Source organism: Macaca fascicularis, chromosome 2 (assembly GCF_037993035.2).
Source record: "Macaca fascicularis isolate 582-1 chromosome 2, T2T-MFA8v1.1".
In the NCBI taxonomy this organism is placed as follows: domain Eukaryota; kingdom Metazoa; phylum Chordata; class Mammalia; order Primates; family Cercopithecidae; genus Macaca; species Macaca fascicularis.
This window is the reverse complement of record NC_088376.1, coordinates 158,277,816-158,297,525: the sequence shown is the minus strand read 5'-3', so window position 1 is coordinate 158,297,525 and position 19,710 is coordinate 158,277,816. Positions and strand designations below refer to the sequence as shown.

Genomic DNA, 19,710 nt, shown 5'->3' with positions numbered 1-19,710 from the left:
ATGGTGAAACCCTGTCTCTACAAAAAATACAAAAATTAGCTGGGTGTGGTGGCAGGCACCTGTAATCCCAGCTACTTGGGAGGCTGAGGCAGGAGAATCACTTGAACCCAGGAGGCAGAGGTTGCAGCGAGTCAAGATCGTGTCACTACACTCCAGCCTCAGTGACAGAGTGAGACTCTGTCTTAAAAAAGAAAAAAAAAGAAAGAAAGATAGAGAATGTCACAGTATGACCATATGCATGGCATTTGAAATATTGTTGAGCCATAGCTGCATCATGGGATGTGTGGTGTTCTGTTTCAGCGTGCAGTGATGAGAGCATCACATACAATCTCTGTCATGACTACTATACTCTGCTATTACAGCACAAATACAGCTACAGATTATATGCACACAAATGGGTGTGGCTGTGCTCTAATAAAATTTTGTGGACACTAAAATTTGGATTCTATATAATTTTCACATTTTACAAATTATTACTTTAAAATTTTATTTTAGTGATTTAAAATGCAAAAATCATTCTTAGCTTGTGGATCCTACAAAAATAGGCAGCTGACTGATTCTAACTCATGGCGTTATAGGTTGCCAACCCCTGATCTAGAGAGTTATCAGCTCAATGAGGATAGGTCCTCCCTCACCAACATAAGAGCTCATCATTGCCCAGCAGTGTCCCAAAGATTGACAGGGGAAATAGGCTCTCAATTTTAACCTCCTAGAATGACCACAAGGCTTGACCTCCATTAGGATGTCAGAAACCACCATCTCTCAGAACTCTTTCCTGAGGCTAGGTTGAATATTATAAGACATCCATTGTCTCCTTTAACTCAACTCTGAGAAGTCAGTTTTATGGGCACATTTTTACTGATTAAAAAATTCAGCAATAGAGAAGTTAAGTAACAAAGGGATATGTGTCAGATCTGGGATTCCCAGGTTTCAAAGCCATGCTGTACTCACCAGGCCACACTATTACTATTTAATCTAGACACTTAATCTACACCTGCCCCTCATCTCTGCCCATGTTCTCCAACCAGGCCTTCTTCTAGAATCACCAATGACATCTGCCTGTATCCTGCCTAGTCAGTCAACATAGCTGTGCTTGCGGGCCTGCCCTCTTCCATACACTTCTGTAGCTTACGTGCTTTTATGAGACACACTTTCAATGACTACGTGTATCGCAGAAAGGATAATAAACTGGACTTTTATTCCAATCCTTCTATAAACCAGCTATGTAACCCGCAAAATACTTTGCCCTCTCTGATCTTTAGTTTTCTTTTCTGTAAAGGAGGACTGGGGAGTTGAGCGATACCAACATTTCCTGAGCTCATTTCTAATTTTAGCCTTCCATGAGTCAATTGATTCCCTGTTTTATTACCCACTTATTGCAACGTCACACTATTAGTAACTTACAGAAAGCTATTACTGCTGATAGACTAGAGTAGCATAGACCCTGAACCTTGTTTCAGGTATATGACACAATTGTCTATTAATAAACATGCCACCCCTGAAATGTCAACTGGTTGGCACATTCACAAGGGTATTTAAGGATAAATTAACTGTGTTTCCTGTTGGGCGTCAAAAAAAAAAAAAAGAATAAATTAGTCAGAGGCCAACTTGATCTTTGATCTTTAGCCAAATGCATGAACTAAAGAGGGTAGAGAATGGGGCATTATGGAATGGGGAGGGACTGAAATGAAAGCCAATTTTACAAGTACTTATTAAGCACCTACCATGTGTTAACAGCGGGGAGCAGAGGTTGATACCAAAACAAATAGATAAGTAAGACTGAGGTCTTTGTTCTTGAGGAGTCCACAGTCTAGTGGGTGATGACCAAGAAGCTAACAATAGAAATTTAAGAATAATACACATTTATGAATGAATAGCATTGATGTCAGTGAGTCTTTTGACCTATCTGCCACTGTAGAGAAGTAGGAGGAGAAAATTTGCTTTATTGTGATGCCTATTAACAAGGGGACAGAGAGAGGCTCAGTGAACATTCATGGCCTCAAAGTTCATTACCATTGAAGGTTACTCTGACTTAATTCTTTGGACACAAGCACAGTGTTGGGGGGCAAGAGAGTGAGTAGGATGTGCTCCTCTCATTACAGTGTGCTTCTCAACTTGTTTCACAGTTTAGGAGGTTGTTGGGAATATGCTAAAAAAAAAAAAAAAGAAACACGTTATTATGTGAAATCAGCTACATAAATGGTGAAACCCAAGTCACAGTTCAGTTGAACTGATTCACAGTGTGAACTACAAAATGTATTACATTTAACAAATAGGTACATTATACATGTAATTTAATACATATGATTGTATTAGTAAATGCTGTATTTAGTGAATATTGACTCGTTCAATTCTCATAACTCCAACAGGTAGATTCTATTATTGTTAACATTTGAAGAAACTAAGGCACAAAGCGATGCAAAATAATGTGCCCAGGGCCACGGAGCTAGTAAGTGGGGGAGGTGCACCCAGGAAGCCTGCATGAATGGCCTGTGATTTGGCACCCTAAGTCAGAGGCACCTGCCTAGGACTTGTATTTAGAAGAGAGAAAGGGGCCGGATGCGGTGGCTCACGCCTGTAATCCCAGCACTTCAAGATGATGAGGCAGGCAGATCACCTGAGGTCAGGAGTTTGAGACCAGCCTGGCCAACATAGTGAAACCCCGTCTCTACTAAAAATACAAAAATTATCTGAGCATGGTGGTTCATGCCTATAATCCCAGCTACTCAGGTGGCTGAGGCAGGAGAATCACTTGAACTTGGGAGGCAGAGGTTGCAGTGAGCCAAGATCATGCCACTGCACTCCAGCCTGGGTGACAGTGAGCCTCTGTCTCAAAAAAAAAAAAAAAAAAAAAAAGAAGAAGAGAGAAAGGAAGCGGACCCAAACAGAGTCCTTTTTTTTTTTTTTTTTTTTTGCCAGGGTCAGTGGTGGGTGCTGTGTGGTCCATGCCCTTTGGTGGTGGCAGTGGGGCTGTCTTCACTAGAGCCCTCCTGCGGAGTGACTTGACCCCTGTTCCTGTCTGCAGATCTTCCAAGACCCTCTGGTAATTCTGTGAGTCATCTGATATCCTTTAAATCAAACAGATTGGATGCTTACGTCTGCAACGAAGAACCCAACTAATACAGGGGGGTATGATAGTTAGAATTTACAGCTCTTATTTGCCTCCTCAAGAAAGCCATAATAATAGCCCTCAGCATCTATTGAGTGCCTACAATATGCCAGGAACTGTGCTAGGATATATATAGATATACACCGAAAATAAGCAGAAGAACATCGTATTCTTCTTTCCATACCTCCTGTTGTGTTGCCTATATTATTTTTACTCTATCAGGGTTTTATAACATATTCTATTTCCAAATCTTAATGCATTCAGTTTTTAGCATTAATTCTATATCTAAACACATCCAATACTTATCCCTCATAGCTTTTTCATTCCCAAATTTTGCATTTTGATTCCTCTCTTAGTTGGCAGATGTCCCCATGGAGTGCTTTTCCTTGCATGCCAGGTTCCCTCAAATCATTTCTATTGGACGAAATCTGCCTATTGCTTTCATGATTAAATTAATAACCTTATAGATGTTGACTCATTGTCTTCTGGCTTTGCATGCTGCTGTGAAGAAGTCTGATTCTGCCCTTTCAAAGGGCAGAGTTTTTTGAGACAGAGTTTTGCTGTTGTTGCCCAGGCTGGAATGCAGTAGCATGATTTTGGCTCACTGCAACCTCCGTCTCCCAGATTCAAGTGATTCTCCTGCCTCAGCCTAACAAGTAGCTGCAATTACAGGCACCTGCCACTATACCTGGCTAACTTTTTGTATTTTTGCAGAGACAGGGTTTCACCATGTTGGCCAGGCTGGTATCGAACTCCTGAACTCAGGTGATCCACCTGCCTCAGCCTCCCAAAGTGCTGGGATTACAGGTGTGAGCTACCGTGCCCGGCCAGGACTTCCTTTTAATGCCTGGTTTTAAACTGTCCTGGTTTTAAAAGTAGCCAACAAAAGCAACAACTAAGATCTGAGAATTCCATGGCCTTGCCAAGGTCCTATCCTAGTAAATAGCTCATTTGAGCCCAGGATTTGCATCTAGATCTGTCTGTGAAGCCTGCTTTCTTCTATTCCACCATATGAGGATGTTTCTGTCCTGCTGGGGAAAATACAACCAGGGATATTAGGAAGCTTTGGATAAAGTCATTCAGCCTCACTGGGCCTGAAAATCCTCTTTTGTAACATGGCAGACCTGGACCACATTAGTGGCTCATAGATTTAAAGGCTTAGAAAAATTAGTGACATGTCAAAAAAAAAAAAAAAACTGATTGTGGAGGGGACTGACATGGAGCTGCTGACTAAGTGTAGGTACAGAAAACTACCATCTTCTATCACCATTATAAGGAACATTTTTATTACCAAAAAAGTAGAAAGGATATTATCTCATATCAATGAGGTAGCATTTAAATTGAGTAAATATTGCTTTTAGAAAATCTCCCTACTTATTTTATGCATTTGACCTCTGCCCAGTGATAACGTCTTCCTGAATCAGCATCTGTCTCTCTCTCTATGAGCAGGATTTTTAAAGCCTTGGCCCACATGACCTCTCTAAAACGTTGTCCAGGTCTCACATTCTGATACTTTGAGTAAAGGGAAAGCTGCTCCTATTTTGCAGGCTAAGATGGCTATAATCTGTCCCTTGATCTTTACAAAGGAATTAGCCTCAGTGCAAGATATGAAGCAACCAGAAAGGAAATGAGGGACAAGGGACTCCACATGGGGAGTGGTGGGTACGGACAGTCAGGAAACTTGGACCTTGCTCCTGGTAACTTAATTATCACCAGGCTAAATATAGATTGAGTTCTACATGGATTATCAAATTATGACGTATTGTCCAATACAGCTTTTGTCTTTTTTTTTTTTCTTAAGACAGGTACTGACTCTGTTGCCCAGGCTAGAGCGCAGTGGCATGATCTTGGCTCACTGCACCGTCCGCCTCCTGGGCTCAAGCGATTCTCCCACCTCAGCCTCCTGAGTAGCTGGAACTACAGGCGCACACCACCATGCCTGACTAACTTTTGTATTTTTTGTAGAGACAAGGTTTTGCCATGTTGGCCAGGCTGGTCTCGAACTCCTGGGCTCAAGCAATCCTCCCACCTGGGCCTCCCAAACTGCTGGGATTATAGGTGTGAGCCACCATGCCCAGCTGCTCTTATCTTATTGATGATAATAGTATCACAGTGATAATGCCTTACTTGTGCAACTGTGAAGTAAGCAGGAGGGAAGGGCAGAGGAATTAATATTTTATTTTTTTCTGTTATATAACAAGACAGCTACTTCAAGTGTGCCTGCCACAGAGCCTAATACACAGTTCCTCACACCTGCTTCCTTTCAGGCCTAGAGCCTTAGATGCACCCATCATTTAGACACAATTTAGAGACATCCTATCATTCAATCCCTCAGCATACATCTAAATTCTCTAGTTTTCATTGCTTCTATATTATACAGGAGGAAACGAATGCCGAGTGGTTAAGAAATTAATCAAGGTCTCACTGCAGTAGAGGGGAGTTTCAAATCTCGGTCCTTGTGGTTCAACAGCCCACTCACATCACAAAGCTTCACACAGCAGCTTTGACAAATATTAGACATACAATAAGTGCTTCTGATTTAAATTTTTAAAAACAAATTAAAACAACTTGAAGAATGTTAATGATAATCATAAATGTAGCTGGGCATGGTGGCTCATGCCTATAATCTCAACACTTTGGGAGGCCAAGGCAGGAGGATCGCTTGAGGCCAAGAGTTCAAGACCAGCCTGGGCAATATGGCAAGATCTTTTTTTTTTTTTTGAGACGGAGTCTCACGCTGTTGCCCAGGCTGGAGTGCAGTGGCGCGATCTCGGCTCACTGCAAGCTCCACCTCCTGGGTTCACGCCATTCTCCTGCCTCAGCCTCCTGAGTAGCTAGGACTACAGGCGCCCACCACCGCGCCCGGCTAATTTTTTGTATTTTTAGTAGAGACGGGGTTTCACTGTGGTCTCGATCTCCTGACCTTGTGATCCGCCCGCCTCGGCCTCCCAAAGTGCTGGGATTACAGGCTTGACTTATATCTATATATATTTTCTTAATTAGGTGGGTATGGTGGTGCATGCCTGTAGTCTAAGCTACTCAGGAGGCTGTGGTGGGATGGGAGAACTGCTTGAGCCCAGGAGTTTGAGGCTACAGCTAGCTATGATTGCACTACTGCACTTCATCCTGGGCAATATAATAAGACCCTGTCTCAAAAAAAAAAAATCATCTGTCCCAAAAAAAAAAAAAAAAAAAAAAGATAACATAAATGTCCCATGGCATTGAACTAGGAATCAAACAATCTGCATGAACTATAGTAACTAGGGTTACTTTTGGAGAGCTGTACTCATCAGCACTCCAGCTAAGTAATGCTGCAGTAACAAGTCAAGTGATGCCTAAGTCTCAGTACCTTAACATAACAACATTTCTCATACCAGTCCAACTCTGGTCAGCAAGCCACTATGTTCGTCTGAGGCAGTCAGTGTCCTAGGCCACCAACGGCTCCATCCCAGCACATAGTTCCATGATTGCTGAAGCTAGAGAAGTGAACATCACACACAGGCTCTTAAAGCATCTTCTCGGGGTCGGGCGCGGTGGATCACGCCTGTAATCCCAGCACTTTGGGAGGCCGAGGCAGGTGGATCACAAGGTCAGGAGTTCGAGACCAGCCTGGCCAATATGGTGAAACCTCGTCTCTACTAAAAAAAAAAACAAAAAAATTAGCTGGGCTTGGTGGCGCATGCCTGTAATCCCAGCTACTCAGGAAGCTGAGGCAGGAGAATTGCTTGAATCTAGAAGGCAGAGGTTGCAGTAAGCCAAGATCATGCCATTGCACTCCAGCCTGGGCGACAGAGATGCCGTCTCAAAAAAATAAAATAAAATAAAAATAAATAAAAAGCATCTTCCCAGAAGTGACACATTTCACTCCCATCTACATTTCTTTGGTCAAAGCGATTCACGTGGCCACATTTCAAAGGGGTAGAAAAGTGCATCCTACCATGTGCCTGGAAGGAAGAAAGCTGGACATATTTGGTAAATAGCAGAAATCTCCTTCTCTACCTCCAGGCAATCAGTTCCTATAGTTTTATCTTTTCCAAAATGCAATGTAAATGGAAAAGCCTTTTGTGTCCTTTTTGTGTCCAGCTTTTTTCACTTAGCACACTGCTTTGAGACTTTTTGTGTCCAGCTTTTTTCACTTAGCACATTGCTTTGGGACTTTTTGTGTCCAGCTTTTTTCACTTAGCACAATACTTTGAGATTCATCTATGTCGTTGCCTGTTGTAGTACTTTGTTCCTTTAAATTGCTGAGTGAGATTCTGTTGCACACTTCCACAATTCCCCAGGGAAAGGACTTTCTAGTGTGTTTTAAAAGTCTTTCCTCCACAAATGTTTGCCTGGGCTTTGCTACAAGAGATCTTTGCTAAGTGCTCCTGTTCAGTGATATGTCATAGCTATATATTTTTCCACCATCAGCCAGTCATCGGCCTGCAGCTACTAGAGGAGCTAGAACTCCAGAATCTTTAATTGTCATGATTTATTTGTTTTGTTGGCTGATCAGTCTGCCCACTCACTCGTTCTTTATTTTAGTGAATGCCAACTGAGTGCCAGGCACTGAGCAGATAGTATTTAATAAGGATAGGATTGGTTCCTATCCCCACAGGATTTATGATTTTGAGCTCATTAATCCCTTCATGACATAGGAAACAGGTTGGAGAAGGAGTAAAGGGGAGATGATGAGAACACTTTGACTACAAGTCCAAGGTCTTTAGGGGCAGTTACTAGCATATCAGTATGGAGAGGACATTCAATTCTGCAACTGTCTTTCCTCTACTTTGTTGTTGTTATTGTTTTGTTGGCGGTGGTGGTGTCTTACTCTGTCACCCAAGCTGGAGTACAGTGGCTTGATCCTAACTCACTGCAGCCTTGAACTCCTGGGCTCAAGTGATCCTCCAGCCTCAGACTCCTGAGTACTGAGACTACAGGCATGAGCCACCATGGCTGGTCAATTAAAAAAAAAAAAAATTGTAGAGACAGGGTCTTGCTTTGTTGTCCAGGCTGGTGTCTTGAACTCTGGGCTTCAAGCGATTCTCCCACTTCGGCTTCCCAAAGTGTCATCTTTTCTTCTTTTGGTAACAGGAGGGCCCTACTGAAGAGAACCAATGTGCTATTTCTTCATAGTTTTCAATTCCTAGGGCTGGATTGTGGTAGCCACTTGGCACAATGAGCAGGAACTACAGGTCAGAAAGATAAAAAGATCCCAGGAGTAACGATATTTATGTTGATTTGTATTGAAATCATAGGAGATACTCATCGTGTTTTCCTATGAATTCTCCCCTTTAACCCTCATGGTAACTCTGTGAGGCAAAGATTATTATCCCCACTTTACTGATCAGGACACTGAGGGTCAAAGAACTGGGCAGCCTCTTAGGCCTGATGTCATGATCTGGGAAAACAGCCACAAAATGGCTGGAGAGTGTCTTGTACCAGTTGATGGTGCTGCAAGTATGCATGGGGTCAATACACATCAACATAAATACCTTTATGCCTGGCATCTTTTTATCTTTCTGACCTGAAATTCCTGCTCACTGTGCCAAGTGGCTACCACAATCCAGCCCTAGGAACTGAAAGCTGCCACAGCCGTTCAATATCCAGTATGGGAGAGGACTCTGACCTGTGTGATCTACGCATTGTGCCCCTTACCTTTGACTTCCCAAGCAACCGGAAAATGGCTCATTGCGCATTGCTGAGGTTTAGCCCAACAGTCTAAAACCACTTTTTGGCTCTTTATTTGCTGGCAATCAAAGCCTGAGGTGGAGGTTCTGTGTTGCCAGGTCAGTGGCACAAGCAGGATAAGCACTCAGGCCAGCTTATCGTGCACAGCAGAAGTTCCTTCCATTTTAGGTTCACAACAATTACCAGGGTGCAGCATTATTCACAATAGCCAAAATATGGAAACAACATAAGTACCTATCAACCGATGAATGGATAAAGAAACTGTGGCGTATATTACCACATGTGGAATATTATTTAGTATTAAAAACAGAGATCCTGCCATTTGCAACAATGTGGGCAACAAGGAACCTGGAGGACATTATCAAGTGAAGTCAGCCAGGCTCAGAAAGACAAACACTGAATGATCTCACTTCCACGTGGAATCTAGAAACAAGGTGAACTCATAGAAACAGAGAGTGGAACGGTGGGAGAGTACAGAAATGGGAAGAAATAGATCAAAGGGTACATACGTGCAGTTATGTAAGATGAATCAGCCTCGAGATCTAATGTATGGTCTGAGTACCACAGTTAGTAATACTGTGTTGTATACTGAAAATTTGCTAAGAGAATAGATTTCGGGTGCTCTTAACACACATACACACACACACACATACACACACACACGAGGATATAATAATTTGCTTGACTATAATAGCCATTTCACTGTGTATATTAAAACACCATGATGTATACCTTAAATATATACAATTAAAAAAATAAAATACAAAAAAAAACTAGTATGAGAGGAGAGAAAGTCTGAAAATGATGTGATGTTTATAAGTCTGCCTAAGCTGAGCGGCAGCAAGAAAGGGGTCAGTCCTGGGTTCCTGCTCAGACCTCCGCTGGGATTGTGAGCTGTGGGGCTTGGAGAGCTGAGTGGGTGGGGCTGGCTCAGGAGAGGAGAGCGCTACTGGCCACCTCCATTCATTTGGAAAGCCGTAGCCCTGATCCAACCTGCCAAAAGGTCACCTTCATGCCCCAAACTGCCATTATTGGCCTCCCCCAGTGCCAAGGTTTTTGCCATAAAGCATATGAGAGGCTCATCATCCCCGACCTGCAAGGTATCCAAGGAAGCAATTCATTCATGAATGTGTATCTAGACAGGCACCCACATCCCTCGGCCACCATGAGTGTAAGGTCCATGGCCCACTATCTTAAAGTTCTGCAGATTCTCCCCACCAGAGCACACAAAGGCTTACTTTCCCCTCGTTCCTCCAACCCATGAAGAGTTGGCATGGAAGGCGTAGTGGGAGACATTGAGGAGGAAATTGTAAGTTTCTGAATTGGTCACTTATGCTCTCCAATTCACATAAATAAAAGCAGATGTGATATCTAAGTTTGGCTTTCTGCCATTTAGGTCTGTTTGTCCATCCCTCCCTCCCTCCATCCATCCATCCATCTATCCATCCATCCATCACCAAAAGTGTACTTCCCCCGTGCTGGGCACTGAGAATATAGAAATGACTCAGCCTCCACATTTGCCATGTGGAAGCTCACTGTACAACTGTTCCATTGTTTAAGTGATGCCCTCCTGTAAAGTAACTGTTGCATTCTAGTCTGGTTTTCTTGTTTGTAAGAGGAAAACACACAATGAAAATGATATTAATTTTATTGCATCATTTTGCTGACTAGAACGCCAGACTTATAGTGGATATAAGTATAAAAATAACCAAATTCTTACAAATAATACTTTGCTGCTACAGTACTGAATAATTAGTGGAGGTTGCAATTATAATACAACTTTAAATAACATTCTCATAATAGGTTTAACACAATCAATCAGGGGCTAAGGTTTAAAGGTTTACAAAGAGAAATCCAGGACAACATGAAAACTCCAAAAGTTCATATTCCAGCTACATGCTTCATTTAACCATCAATCCACCAACACAAACATTAACAAAACTCAGAGCAACTCATGATAAAATAGTCATTCTGTTTTTAGGACAGGCCAAGGTTAATAAAGAAAGGTAAATGAGTCGGATTAGTTTCCCAGGCAGAACTGATTCCATCCCATCCCTGGCCTATCCCATCCTCCCTACCCAAAAAATCTGTAATGAAGTATGGTTAAGTGCAATTTAAAAATCAGAATATGCAAATTCTTCAAAATGTCCTCTTTGAAAATGCCCAGGTGACAGACCCAGTCTCAGACCTGTCTCTTTTTAGACCTAAATGGTCCCCTTTGGTTTCACAGGGTCCAGATATGATGGAGTGTAACGCTACTGAGGATACTTTACTACAACAATTAATTGGCATTTAATACTTTCATGTTCCTACTATTTTAGCCAGTTCTCTTCCTTGGAGATTTAAGAAAAAGAAAAAAGAAAACATACCCAAAGGCAAACTCTACAAAACCAGTATCTCTGTTTCCAAAAACACACATGAGAACCTCAGAATGACACTTTGTTAAGGGAGGAAATGAAATGTCCCTTCTCATCCACACAAAAGCTTTCAGATAGGAAAAAAAAAGATGATACTAGGGGTAATTTCAAGTAAAATACAAAATATTGAAATACTGAACTTTGCGTTCTTCCTCTTTCCAAAGAAGTGCTGTAGTCTCAAAATTGGTGTATTTTAGAACTATGGGTCAAAACCCTAGTTTTGGGTGTGTTAGGCTAAACTTAGCCAAGGGCAACTGGACTGGACAGCTCCTCTTCTTCAGGCAGAGTTAAATCAGCTTACAGGACACCCGGGCACTTCACCAGGGGGCAACACAGTTTCACACAGGCATCAAAAAGCCATGCGAGGTGGGTGACCCAAAGGTGCCCGCTCTGGGAACTTTCACATCTGAATAGGTGTCATCCTTCAACAGCATATTCTTGGCTAGCCATCCAGCCTAGGAGTCCAAAGATGCTGCCTTCTGCCTTGGGCCCACTTTAAGAGTTACCTCTTTAAGAACTCAATCCTCACATCTTGAAGTTTTTGACCTCAGATGCCATCAGCCAGCTTGACTGAACCACCTATCAGCAATTTTGGCTCTAAATGACTTAGCTGCTTCTGAAAATATACTTCCCCTCAAAGGAGGAAGATGTGTCAGCGTTTAAGACATTCCACTGAATATGTTCCCAATTCTGAAAACAGTTCACAAAAATATGCTTCCAGTAGGTGGGAGCCATGGCCTTACCATGGGAACACGGCAAGCAGCTCTCAGATGGATGTGTATGTCTGACTGCGCTTGTCAGAAACCCAGGTCCTCGCCTTACACTTCCTATACCAAAGCCACGTGCCGGTGTGCTTCTTGCTGAGCACAAGCCAGCCACTATTTTCTTAATGACAAGTGTCTAAGAAAGATATGTAAAAGCCAATCTGAAAGCACATTTTCAAAAGGGTATTCAGCTTTTTTTTGTTTTGAATTTCATATCATTAGTTTGGTTACTCCTTAAAAATAATATTAAGGTTCCTTAAAAGAAACTTATTTTAAAAGCCCTTTCTCCCTTGCCCTCTTTGATATTTAAGGTACACAGGATGGTGACGGGTGTGCCAGGACAGTGAGGCAGGGGCTACAGTGGGCAGAGCAGCTGGGGGAGTCAGGCAGACAAGGATTTCAGTCCTGCTTCTACAAGGCAAGCTATGTATCCTCTCTGAAGGTTTCTGTATCTGAGAAATGGGCACTTCCATGCCCACCTCTCGAGGATGCTGTGAGGAGCCTTGCCCAGAGCCTGGTCATGGTAGGAGCATGTCAGTTCATCTGCCTAAAGACACAGACTCCAGGGCCTTGGGCTGGCTCAAGGGGCAGAGGAAAAGACAATGCAATAAGACCCTCTGGAGCTTAAACCAAACCACTGATGCCAGGGAGCCAGCCAGCCACCCTTCCCTACTGCAGTGTGTGATAGGACACACAGATGCCCTGCGCCCAGCTCTGCTCTACAGAGGTTTAAGCATCATTTGAGCAGTTACACATCACTTGCCCCGTCCTCTCACCTTCCCCCAGCTGTGGGATATTGCTGCAGGATTGTGGCATCTGTGCACGTGAATCACACACCCCAGCTGCAGGGGCTGACATGGAGCAGTGTCTGGGCGGAGAGCCTTGGTGTGCCAAGTGTGCATCCAGGCCTCTTCTGCTACCGGCTGTTTCCCCTCGGCCTAGGCAGGACCCTTCTGCAGCTAGGAACCCCATGCAGGAGTGCAGCTGGCCCTCCCTTCCTCACAGGCTCACAGCCATGCTTTATTCATGTCCCCTTAGAGCCTCATGCTCTGGAGGTGCCTTCCCCGCCCCACACGCCTCCTGGAAACTGTGGAGACGGTGTGAACTCAACCTTGTGGGTGCCTCCTTTTTTTCTCAGTTAAAACAACAACAAAATAAATAATCCACTCCATACGGAAGAAACCCATGAAGAAGCAGCATTCTTGGAACTCACAGGACACCGTTTTCTGGAGGTTGGGATTCTTCCCAAGAATGCTTTTGGGACAGAACACTTCATTTTGTGGAGCTGAAGGTTTCTGGCTCCGATAGAGGAGATGATTTGTCAGCTGTGATGTCAGCTGAAGGCAGCAGGAGTGTGTGCCTGGGAATAGCCTCCCTGCAAGGCTCTTCCCACAGCTGCGGGTCCTGGGGATGAGCAGGCGTGCTGTGGAAGGAGCCAAGAAGCCAAGTCTGTGGGCTCAGGTGAGCTGCAGGAGCTCGGAGCTCTCCAGTTAGGTGCGAGGCCGTGAGCCACAAAGGGCCACTGGTTCTACAGAGAGACAGAGAGAGGCAAGGCCCAAGATTTCAAAAAGGCGATACTTTGAAATTTTAGGTTAGCCTCCACTGATAAAAGCAGTTCTCTTTTGATTTATCTCATGGATGAGTGCAATTTAACTACTAAAATGCACCTCCCCTAACTAGGGCTCTTGCTACAGCAGGGTGATGGTGAGTGGTGGAGACCACGGGACACAGGAGTTCACGCTTAAAACCATCAGGGCCAAGGATTATGTAAGAATAGGGATTATATTTAGAGGACTTTGAAGAAACAACCATGCCCGGGGCAGAACTGTCCCAGTGGCTGCACCATTTCCAGAAATGTGTGTGCTGCGGTGCTCCCCGCCTCAGGGTGGAGACAATTCTTTTACCTCTGTATCCCTTCACTTCATCCACAACCACGATGCCCCAAAGCAGGCCAACAGACAGTTCCACAGGTGGCAATTAAAGACACCGAGTACTGGATGTCTCCCTGGCAGGACCCACGTCACAGGCATAATAAATAAGACGAGTGGAACTTCCTTCCCGAAGGTCAACCCTCACTTCCTCGACCAACCGGAAGTCTTCAGTTCTCCCACACTGACTGGAAGCAGAACCACATTTCTGGAGGGTGCGACACAGCCATATAAAGAGGTACAAATGACTGGGTGAGGAAAAAAATAGTTATTTCTTCAGCCAAATAAACAGCTTTGAGTGGTTGAAAGTTTACATGGGGTTTGTGGACGAGATTCTGGGTACAAAGTGCTGCAGTAGCAGGTGAGCAAACTCACATGTGGCTCCATCTCGGCTCCCTGTTCTTCCTCAGGAATCCACGCAGCTTCCCAAAGCACTGTCGATGCAGGAAATCTAACCTGCCTATTCAGCCCGTCCCTCTAAACACATCCAGCTGCAGGGGCTCATTAAGCTACTTTCCCAGAGTGGTGAAACCTGCATTCAGTTTGCCATTTCTCCTCCTTACGCAGCTGCCTCTGGCCTCCACGATGGTGGTCAGAGTCCCAGGTCCCAGGCTGGACCCTCATGGATGAAAAATGCCCCCCTGCCTGCAATCGGCCTGCAGAGCCTCCAGCTGAAACCAAATGTAATTTGTTTTGCCTTGATCCAGGCTTGTTTGAAAAAGTGAGATTTAACTGCAAAGAGATTAAAAAAAAATCTTAAATAAATGTGTCACCTTGACTTAAAAAAAACACATTGCAATTGTGTGCTGTGCCTCACACATTTCCTCATTGTGGGGGTTGGCTTGGAAACTGTAGCATACGACAACCTAGAAACGTATGAAAACACTGTCCGTTCAGCGGCGACGTCTTCAGACTCTAGTGGTACGCTCATCCTCATCTGTTGTTTAGCACACAGGCGCTGGGCAGGAAAGTAATTAACAAGCCAGTATTTTGCTGCAAATGAATCACCAAATTGCTGCCTATGGAAGTGTCTCAGGAAAGGAAGCCTTCTTTCTGGAACAGTCTTGAAACAGATCCAAAAGGAAACCTCCCATCCAATTTACTAAAGTGCAAATGAAGGGAAAACCAGGTCCCTGCACTGATGTCTAGTGGTCTGCCCTGGCTAATAGTCGCCCTGGTGCCAGTGCCATGGTGCAGTCAGAGAGACTCTCTTGATACTGGCCCACATTCACGTTCACAGTAACAACAAAGGTGCCGAATGAGCAGCCTGTGGTTCCACATCCACCTGTCCCCTCCACTGTGGTCACGCCCCGCATGCCTGTCCCTCTTCCTGCTTGCCACTCAGCGTGGCTCCGACAAATCCTGTGCGCAGCCTCCTGGTGCGGTCCTCTGAGTCAGAGGTCCCAGGCGACTGGCTCAGAGCAACGAGTCCCTCTCTCTCCTGGACTTAAAAGTAGTCTCTTCTTCTGCTTTCATCACTGATGAAAGACGGGTTATACTGTCCGGGGAAAATGCAAGAATGCCGTGATCCTGGCAGTCCAGTGTAGGCCGGGTAGAGTCCGTTTCGTTCAAGTTCTGGATTCCTTACACTTGTGGGCTGGTGGCCAAAGAGAAAAGAAGAAAAGTCAATTTATCTTTCTTGGGTTTAAATTACAGTGTTAAATCCCAATGATTTTAGACCAATGTAGGAAAAGATCTGGGTTTATTCTGTATGATGTGGTTCTACTGATTATTTCTAATTTTTTTAAAGTGTCTTTCTCTCTGGAGCACAACCTGCTTTAAATCTTTCCTGTCCCTGCCACCATGCAGAAGGCGACTAATGCAACTGGAGGAAATGACCTTTGTAAAGTCCTACGACCACCTAGTTGCAGGTGGAGTTAGGACCCCAAACCAGGAGGCCAACAGCAATCCTCAAGTGACCAGTTTGATCTCAAAAAAAGGCTCTCTGGGAATAAGAGGGGCTACTTTGAGGAGGCCTTCATAGTAGCACCAAAGGTAAATTATTTCTTGGCAGAAATAAAATACTAGGTACTGTGTATCATAAATGAGTTGCAGGAGAGCCCAGTGTGGGAATCACCTGGACGACACCTGAGCCCACTGTGTGGAACAGCTTGTCTACCCAGGTGACAGTTTCATGCCCTAAGCTTAGGCTCTGCCTCTACAGACTGCTCAGCCAGCTCTTTTCTTTTTTCTCTTCTCTTCTCTTCCCCTTTCTTTTCTTTTTCTTTCTTTCTTTTTTTACCTTTCCCTCTCTTTCTTTCTTTTCTTTTCTTTTTCTTTCTCTTTCTTTTTTTTTAGATGGATTCTCACTCTGTCGCCAGGCTGGAGTGCAGAGGCGCGATCTTGGCTCACTGCAACTTCTGCCTCCTGGGTTCGAGTGATTCTCCTGCCTCAGCCTCCCGAGTAGCTGGGCTACAGGCACACACTACCAAGCCCAGCTAATTTTTGCATTTTTAGTAGAGACGGGGTTTCACCGTGTTAGCCAGGATGGTCTCGATCTCTTGACCTCGTGATCCACCCGCCTCGGCCTCCCAAAGTGCTGGGATTACAGGCATGAGCCACTGTGCCCGGCCTTTTTTTTTTCTCTTTGAGACAGGGTCTTGCTCTGTTGCCCAGCCTGGAGTGCGATGGCACAAACACTGTTCACTGTAGCCTTGACCTCCTGGGTTTAAGTGATCCTCCTGCCTTAGCTTCCTGAGTAGCTGGGACTACAGGGGTCCACCACCATGCCTGGCTAATTAAAAAAAAAAAAAAATCTGTAGAGACAGGGGCTCACCATGTTGCCCAGGCTGGTCTTGAACTCCTGGGGTCAAGCAATCCCCACACCTTGGCCTCCCAAAGTGATTACAGGGATTACAGGCATGAGCCACTGTGCCTGGCCAGCCTGCTATTTTTGGAATAAAAATGGGGTTCATTTACATTCTTGACTATATTTATTTAAGGCAACTCTTTAATACCATGGAAACATGCAGTGAAGTTGGTTCCTATGATGCCACAGGCCTGTTTGTTGCTGGTTATTGTAACGTGTCGGGGCTGAGGGGTCCTGAGCAAAGGATGTCAGTGTGGGGACACACTGGGGTAAAATACCTGCTCAGTTATGGCTTCAGTTAGTAAAGGAAAAGGACTTTCCTGATGAACAGAGAAACAAAGCCCTATGCAGAAATATTAATGGGAATATTTTCGCTAGAGCTAAGTTTGTATCTCTTTATGTTTTTATCCTTATTTATAACTTTTTGTTCTTCCTTTAGGTTCAAAATTTTCACAAAGAGTCCATGGAAATAAACAGCTCCTTAGCATGAACAAACTTGTCCCTCCCATCCAAAGTCTGAATCCTCATGGTTAATTCCCACAGCAACCCAGAGGGACTACGGTTTCTGTAACAAGATTGTCTAACACCATTAACCTCAAACAGCTGCACACGACACGAGAAGTCACCTGATAACCATTTACTTTTCAGCTGAGATAAGCCTGTTAATGTTTGCTTTATGGTTGATACAGTGATATGAAATGAGCTGAACAGTTTACAGGAATATGACACAGGTTAAATTCAACGTGGAAGAGAAGCAGCAAGAGTTCAAGGTTGTCTCCTACCTTTCCAAATGATGCAGTCCAGGCTGGACATAGCAAACTATTAAAGGCCTACTGAGTATACAATATTCTAAACCTGAGAAGTGCTTGTTGAGGATGACATTGAATTGTTGTTCTCTTTATACCTTTTCCCCATCCCCTAGTTGGTTTTTCTGGTTGTTTATTTTATTATTATTATTATTATTATTTTGAGATAGGATCTCACTCTGTTGCCCAGGCTGGAGTGCAGTGGTGCAATTTCAGCTCACTGCAACCTCCACCTCCCCGACTCAAGCAATCCTCCCATCTTAGCTTCTCAAGTAGCTGGAACCACAGGCAAGCACCACCATGCCAGGCTTTTTGTAGAGATGAGTGTGGTTTCTGTAGAGACATGGTTTCACCATGTTGCCTAGACTGGTCTCAAACTCCTGGACTCACAAGATCCTCCCACCTTGGCCTCCCAAAGTGCAGGGATTATAAGTGTGAGCCACTGTACCCAGCCACCAATCCCCTAGTTTTAAATACTTAACCACACAAGGTAAGCATGGCAGACAGGAGATAAAAATGAAAGGGCCAAAGCCTAAATATCACCAAATTCTTGCTCTACCTTTCAGTTTCCATTCCTATAACTTAAAAGCAAGTTTAGTAACAAGAAGGTTACTGTTACAACCACATAAATATAATGTGCTTTATGGAAATATCCTTCATAGCAACACTGATAAGTATCATGCAAATAGACTGCAGGTAAACTGAATAGCAAATCAGAGGTACGTGCCACTACTCTTTAACCCTTAACTAACTGTAATGCTTTTACTACAACAAAACAGAATTATTTTACTTCTCAGAGGAACCAGGGGCCCTGGGGTCATCCTGACACAGGAATACACACCGAGTAGTACACATCCGTCATCTGGAGGAGGTTTTTGGTACTTCCATTCTCATGCATTTCAATAGCTTCTCGGCCCCATTCCTGTGAGCGAGGATTTTTGGGGTATTCAGCATATGGGGACATTTGGAAATCTCCACTTTTGAAGATGAGTTTGCTTATGTCGTTTTTATTCTTTCTGTGGGATACAAAAATATTTGTAAAGCTCAATTCTGTAAGGAAGTGATATCTGTGAAAGCACCAACTATGATTTTATAATGTAAATTCAACTGAAAGCTACCATTATATTTCTTTGTAGCTGCCCGCTGAGTATTATTAGTATTGTTTTATTTGGTATTTGCCTACAACAAGTAAATATGCAGTTAGGTGCAAAAAAAGATGCAAAAAGTCTTCCAATCCCAAAGGACCAGATTATCAGGGGTAGGGGGACAAAAACAGTGGCAACAGAGCAGATCTAGACTCTTCTACAGGACAGAGATTACTGTGTCTTGGGGGTGGCCAGGAAAACAAGGGTCATAAATTCACAGAATGCTGGAGCCAGAGGGGCCCTTAGACTCATTCTAGTCCAGTGGATCCCGAGCTGCCCAAACATCAGAATTTACATGAAGAGTCTGGGTGTCCCCCAGATTGACTGAAGCAGGAGCTCTGGGGATAGGATACGGCAGCTCCAGCTCAGTAAAGAGACCTGACTTGTCCTCTTGGTCACCTTTTACTACTAGAAGGCTTGGAACTAGAATTCAAGCCTCCAACTCTCTGGGCAGTGCTCTTTCTACTACAAGAAGCAAATATTTCACAAGTCATAAAAACAGAACGGTTTGTTTATGAAAAAGTCCACCTATTTATATACCTGTACAATTCTCATTTCAGCAGGTTAGAGAAACGCTACTTGTGAGATTTCACTGATGGCAAATTGTTGAAATCTGTGTTCTTCACCTGTCTAACCGGCCCAGGACCAGAAGTTTTAAATTATATTTGTCACGGATAGGATAATCCGAAGTCTTTTCTTTCTACCTCATTAATCTACAAATAAGTTTTCCAGGGAAGGCATAAAGTGACTCGGGGTCATAAAACCGAATGCCCAGCGTGTGGCTTAGGTGCTGGCTCTTTGTGGAAGTTGGGAACAGACCTGGCACTGCGTTGCTTCCTGGTGGGTGGGGTACCTGGGCTCAGACAGAGATATACTCATGCGCAACTATCTTCTCTTCTCAGGAGCCAGCAGGTACAGGCTCCTTCCCCAAATGGGTACACCATATAGTACAGAACACATAGCAGATATGAGGCTTCTGTCCCTTGAGTGCTCAGGTTATGTCCCTCTAGGTAACCATTACTAGTCTCATCCCCTGAAGTTTATCACTCATATGGTTTA

At 44.0% G+C, this 19,710-nt stretch overlaps 1 protein-coding gene across 2 annotated transcripts in view; it reads right to left on the bottom strand.

Annotated features, from left to right (window-relative positions):
• Positions 1–10,412: 10,412 nt before the first annotated feature.
• The window catches only part of HEG1 (heart development protein with EGF like domains 1), an 89,255-nt gene continuing 79,957 nt past the window's right edge, over positions 10,413–19,710 (bottom strand). For both annotated transcript variants that reach the window (XM_065539121.2, XM_065539122.1), the window contains exons 17-18: positions 18,348–18,522; positions 10,413–15,488 (exon numbers count right to left, since the gene is read on the bottom strand). In XM_065539121.2, the coding sequence (XP_065395193.1) occupies positions 15,339–15,488; positions 18,348–18,522 (325 nt within the window). In that variant the 3' untranslated portion in view covers positions 10,413–15,338. The remainder of the gene's footprint in view (positions 15,489–18,347; positions 18,523–19,710) is intronic.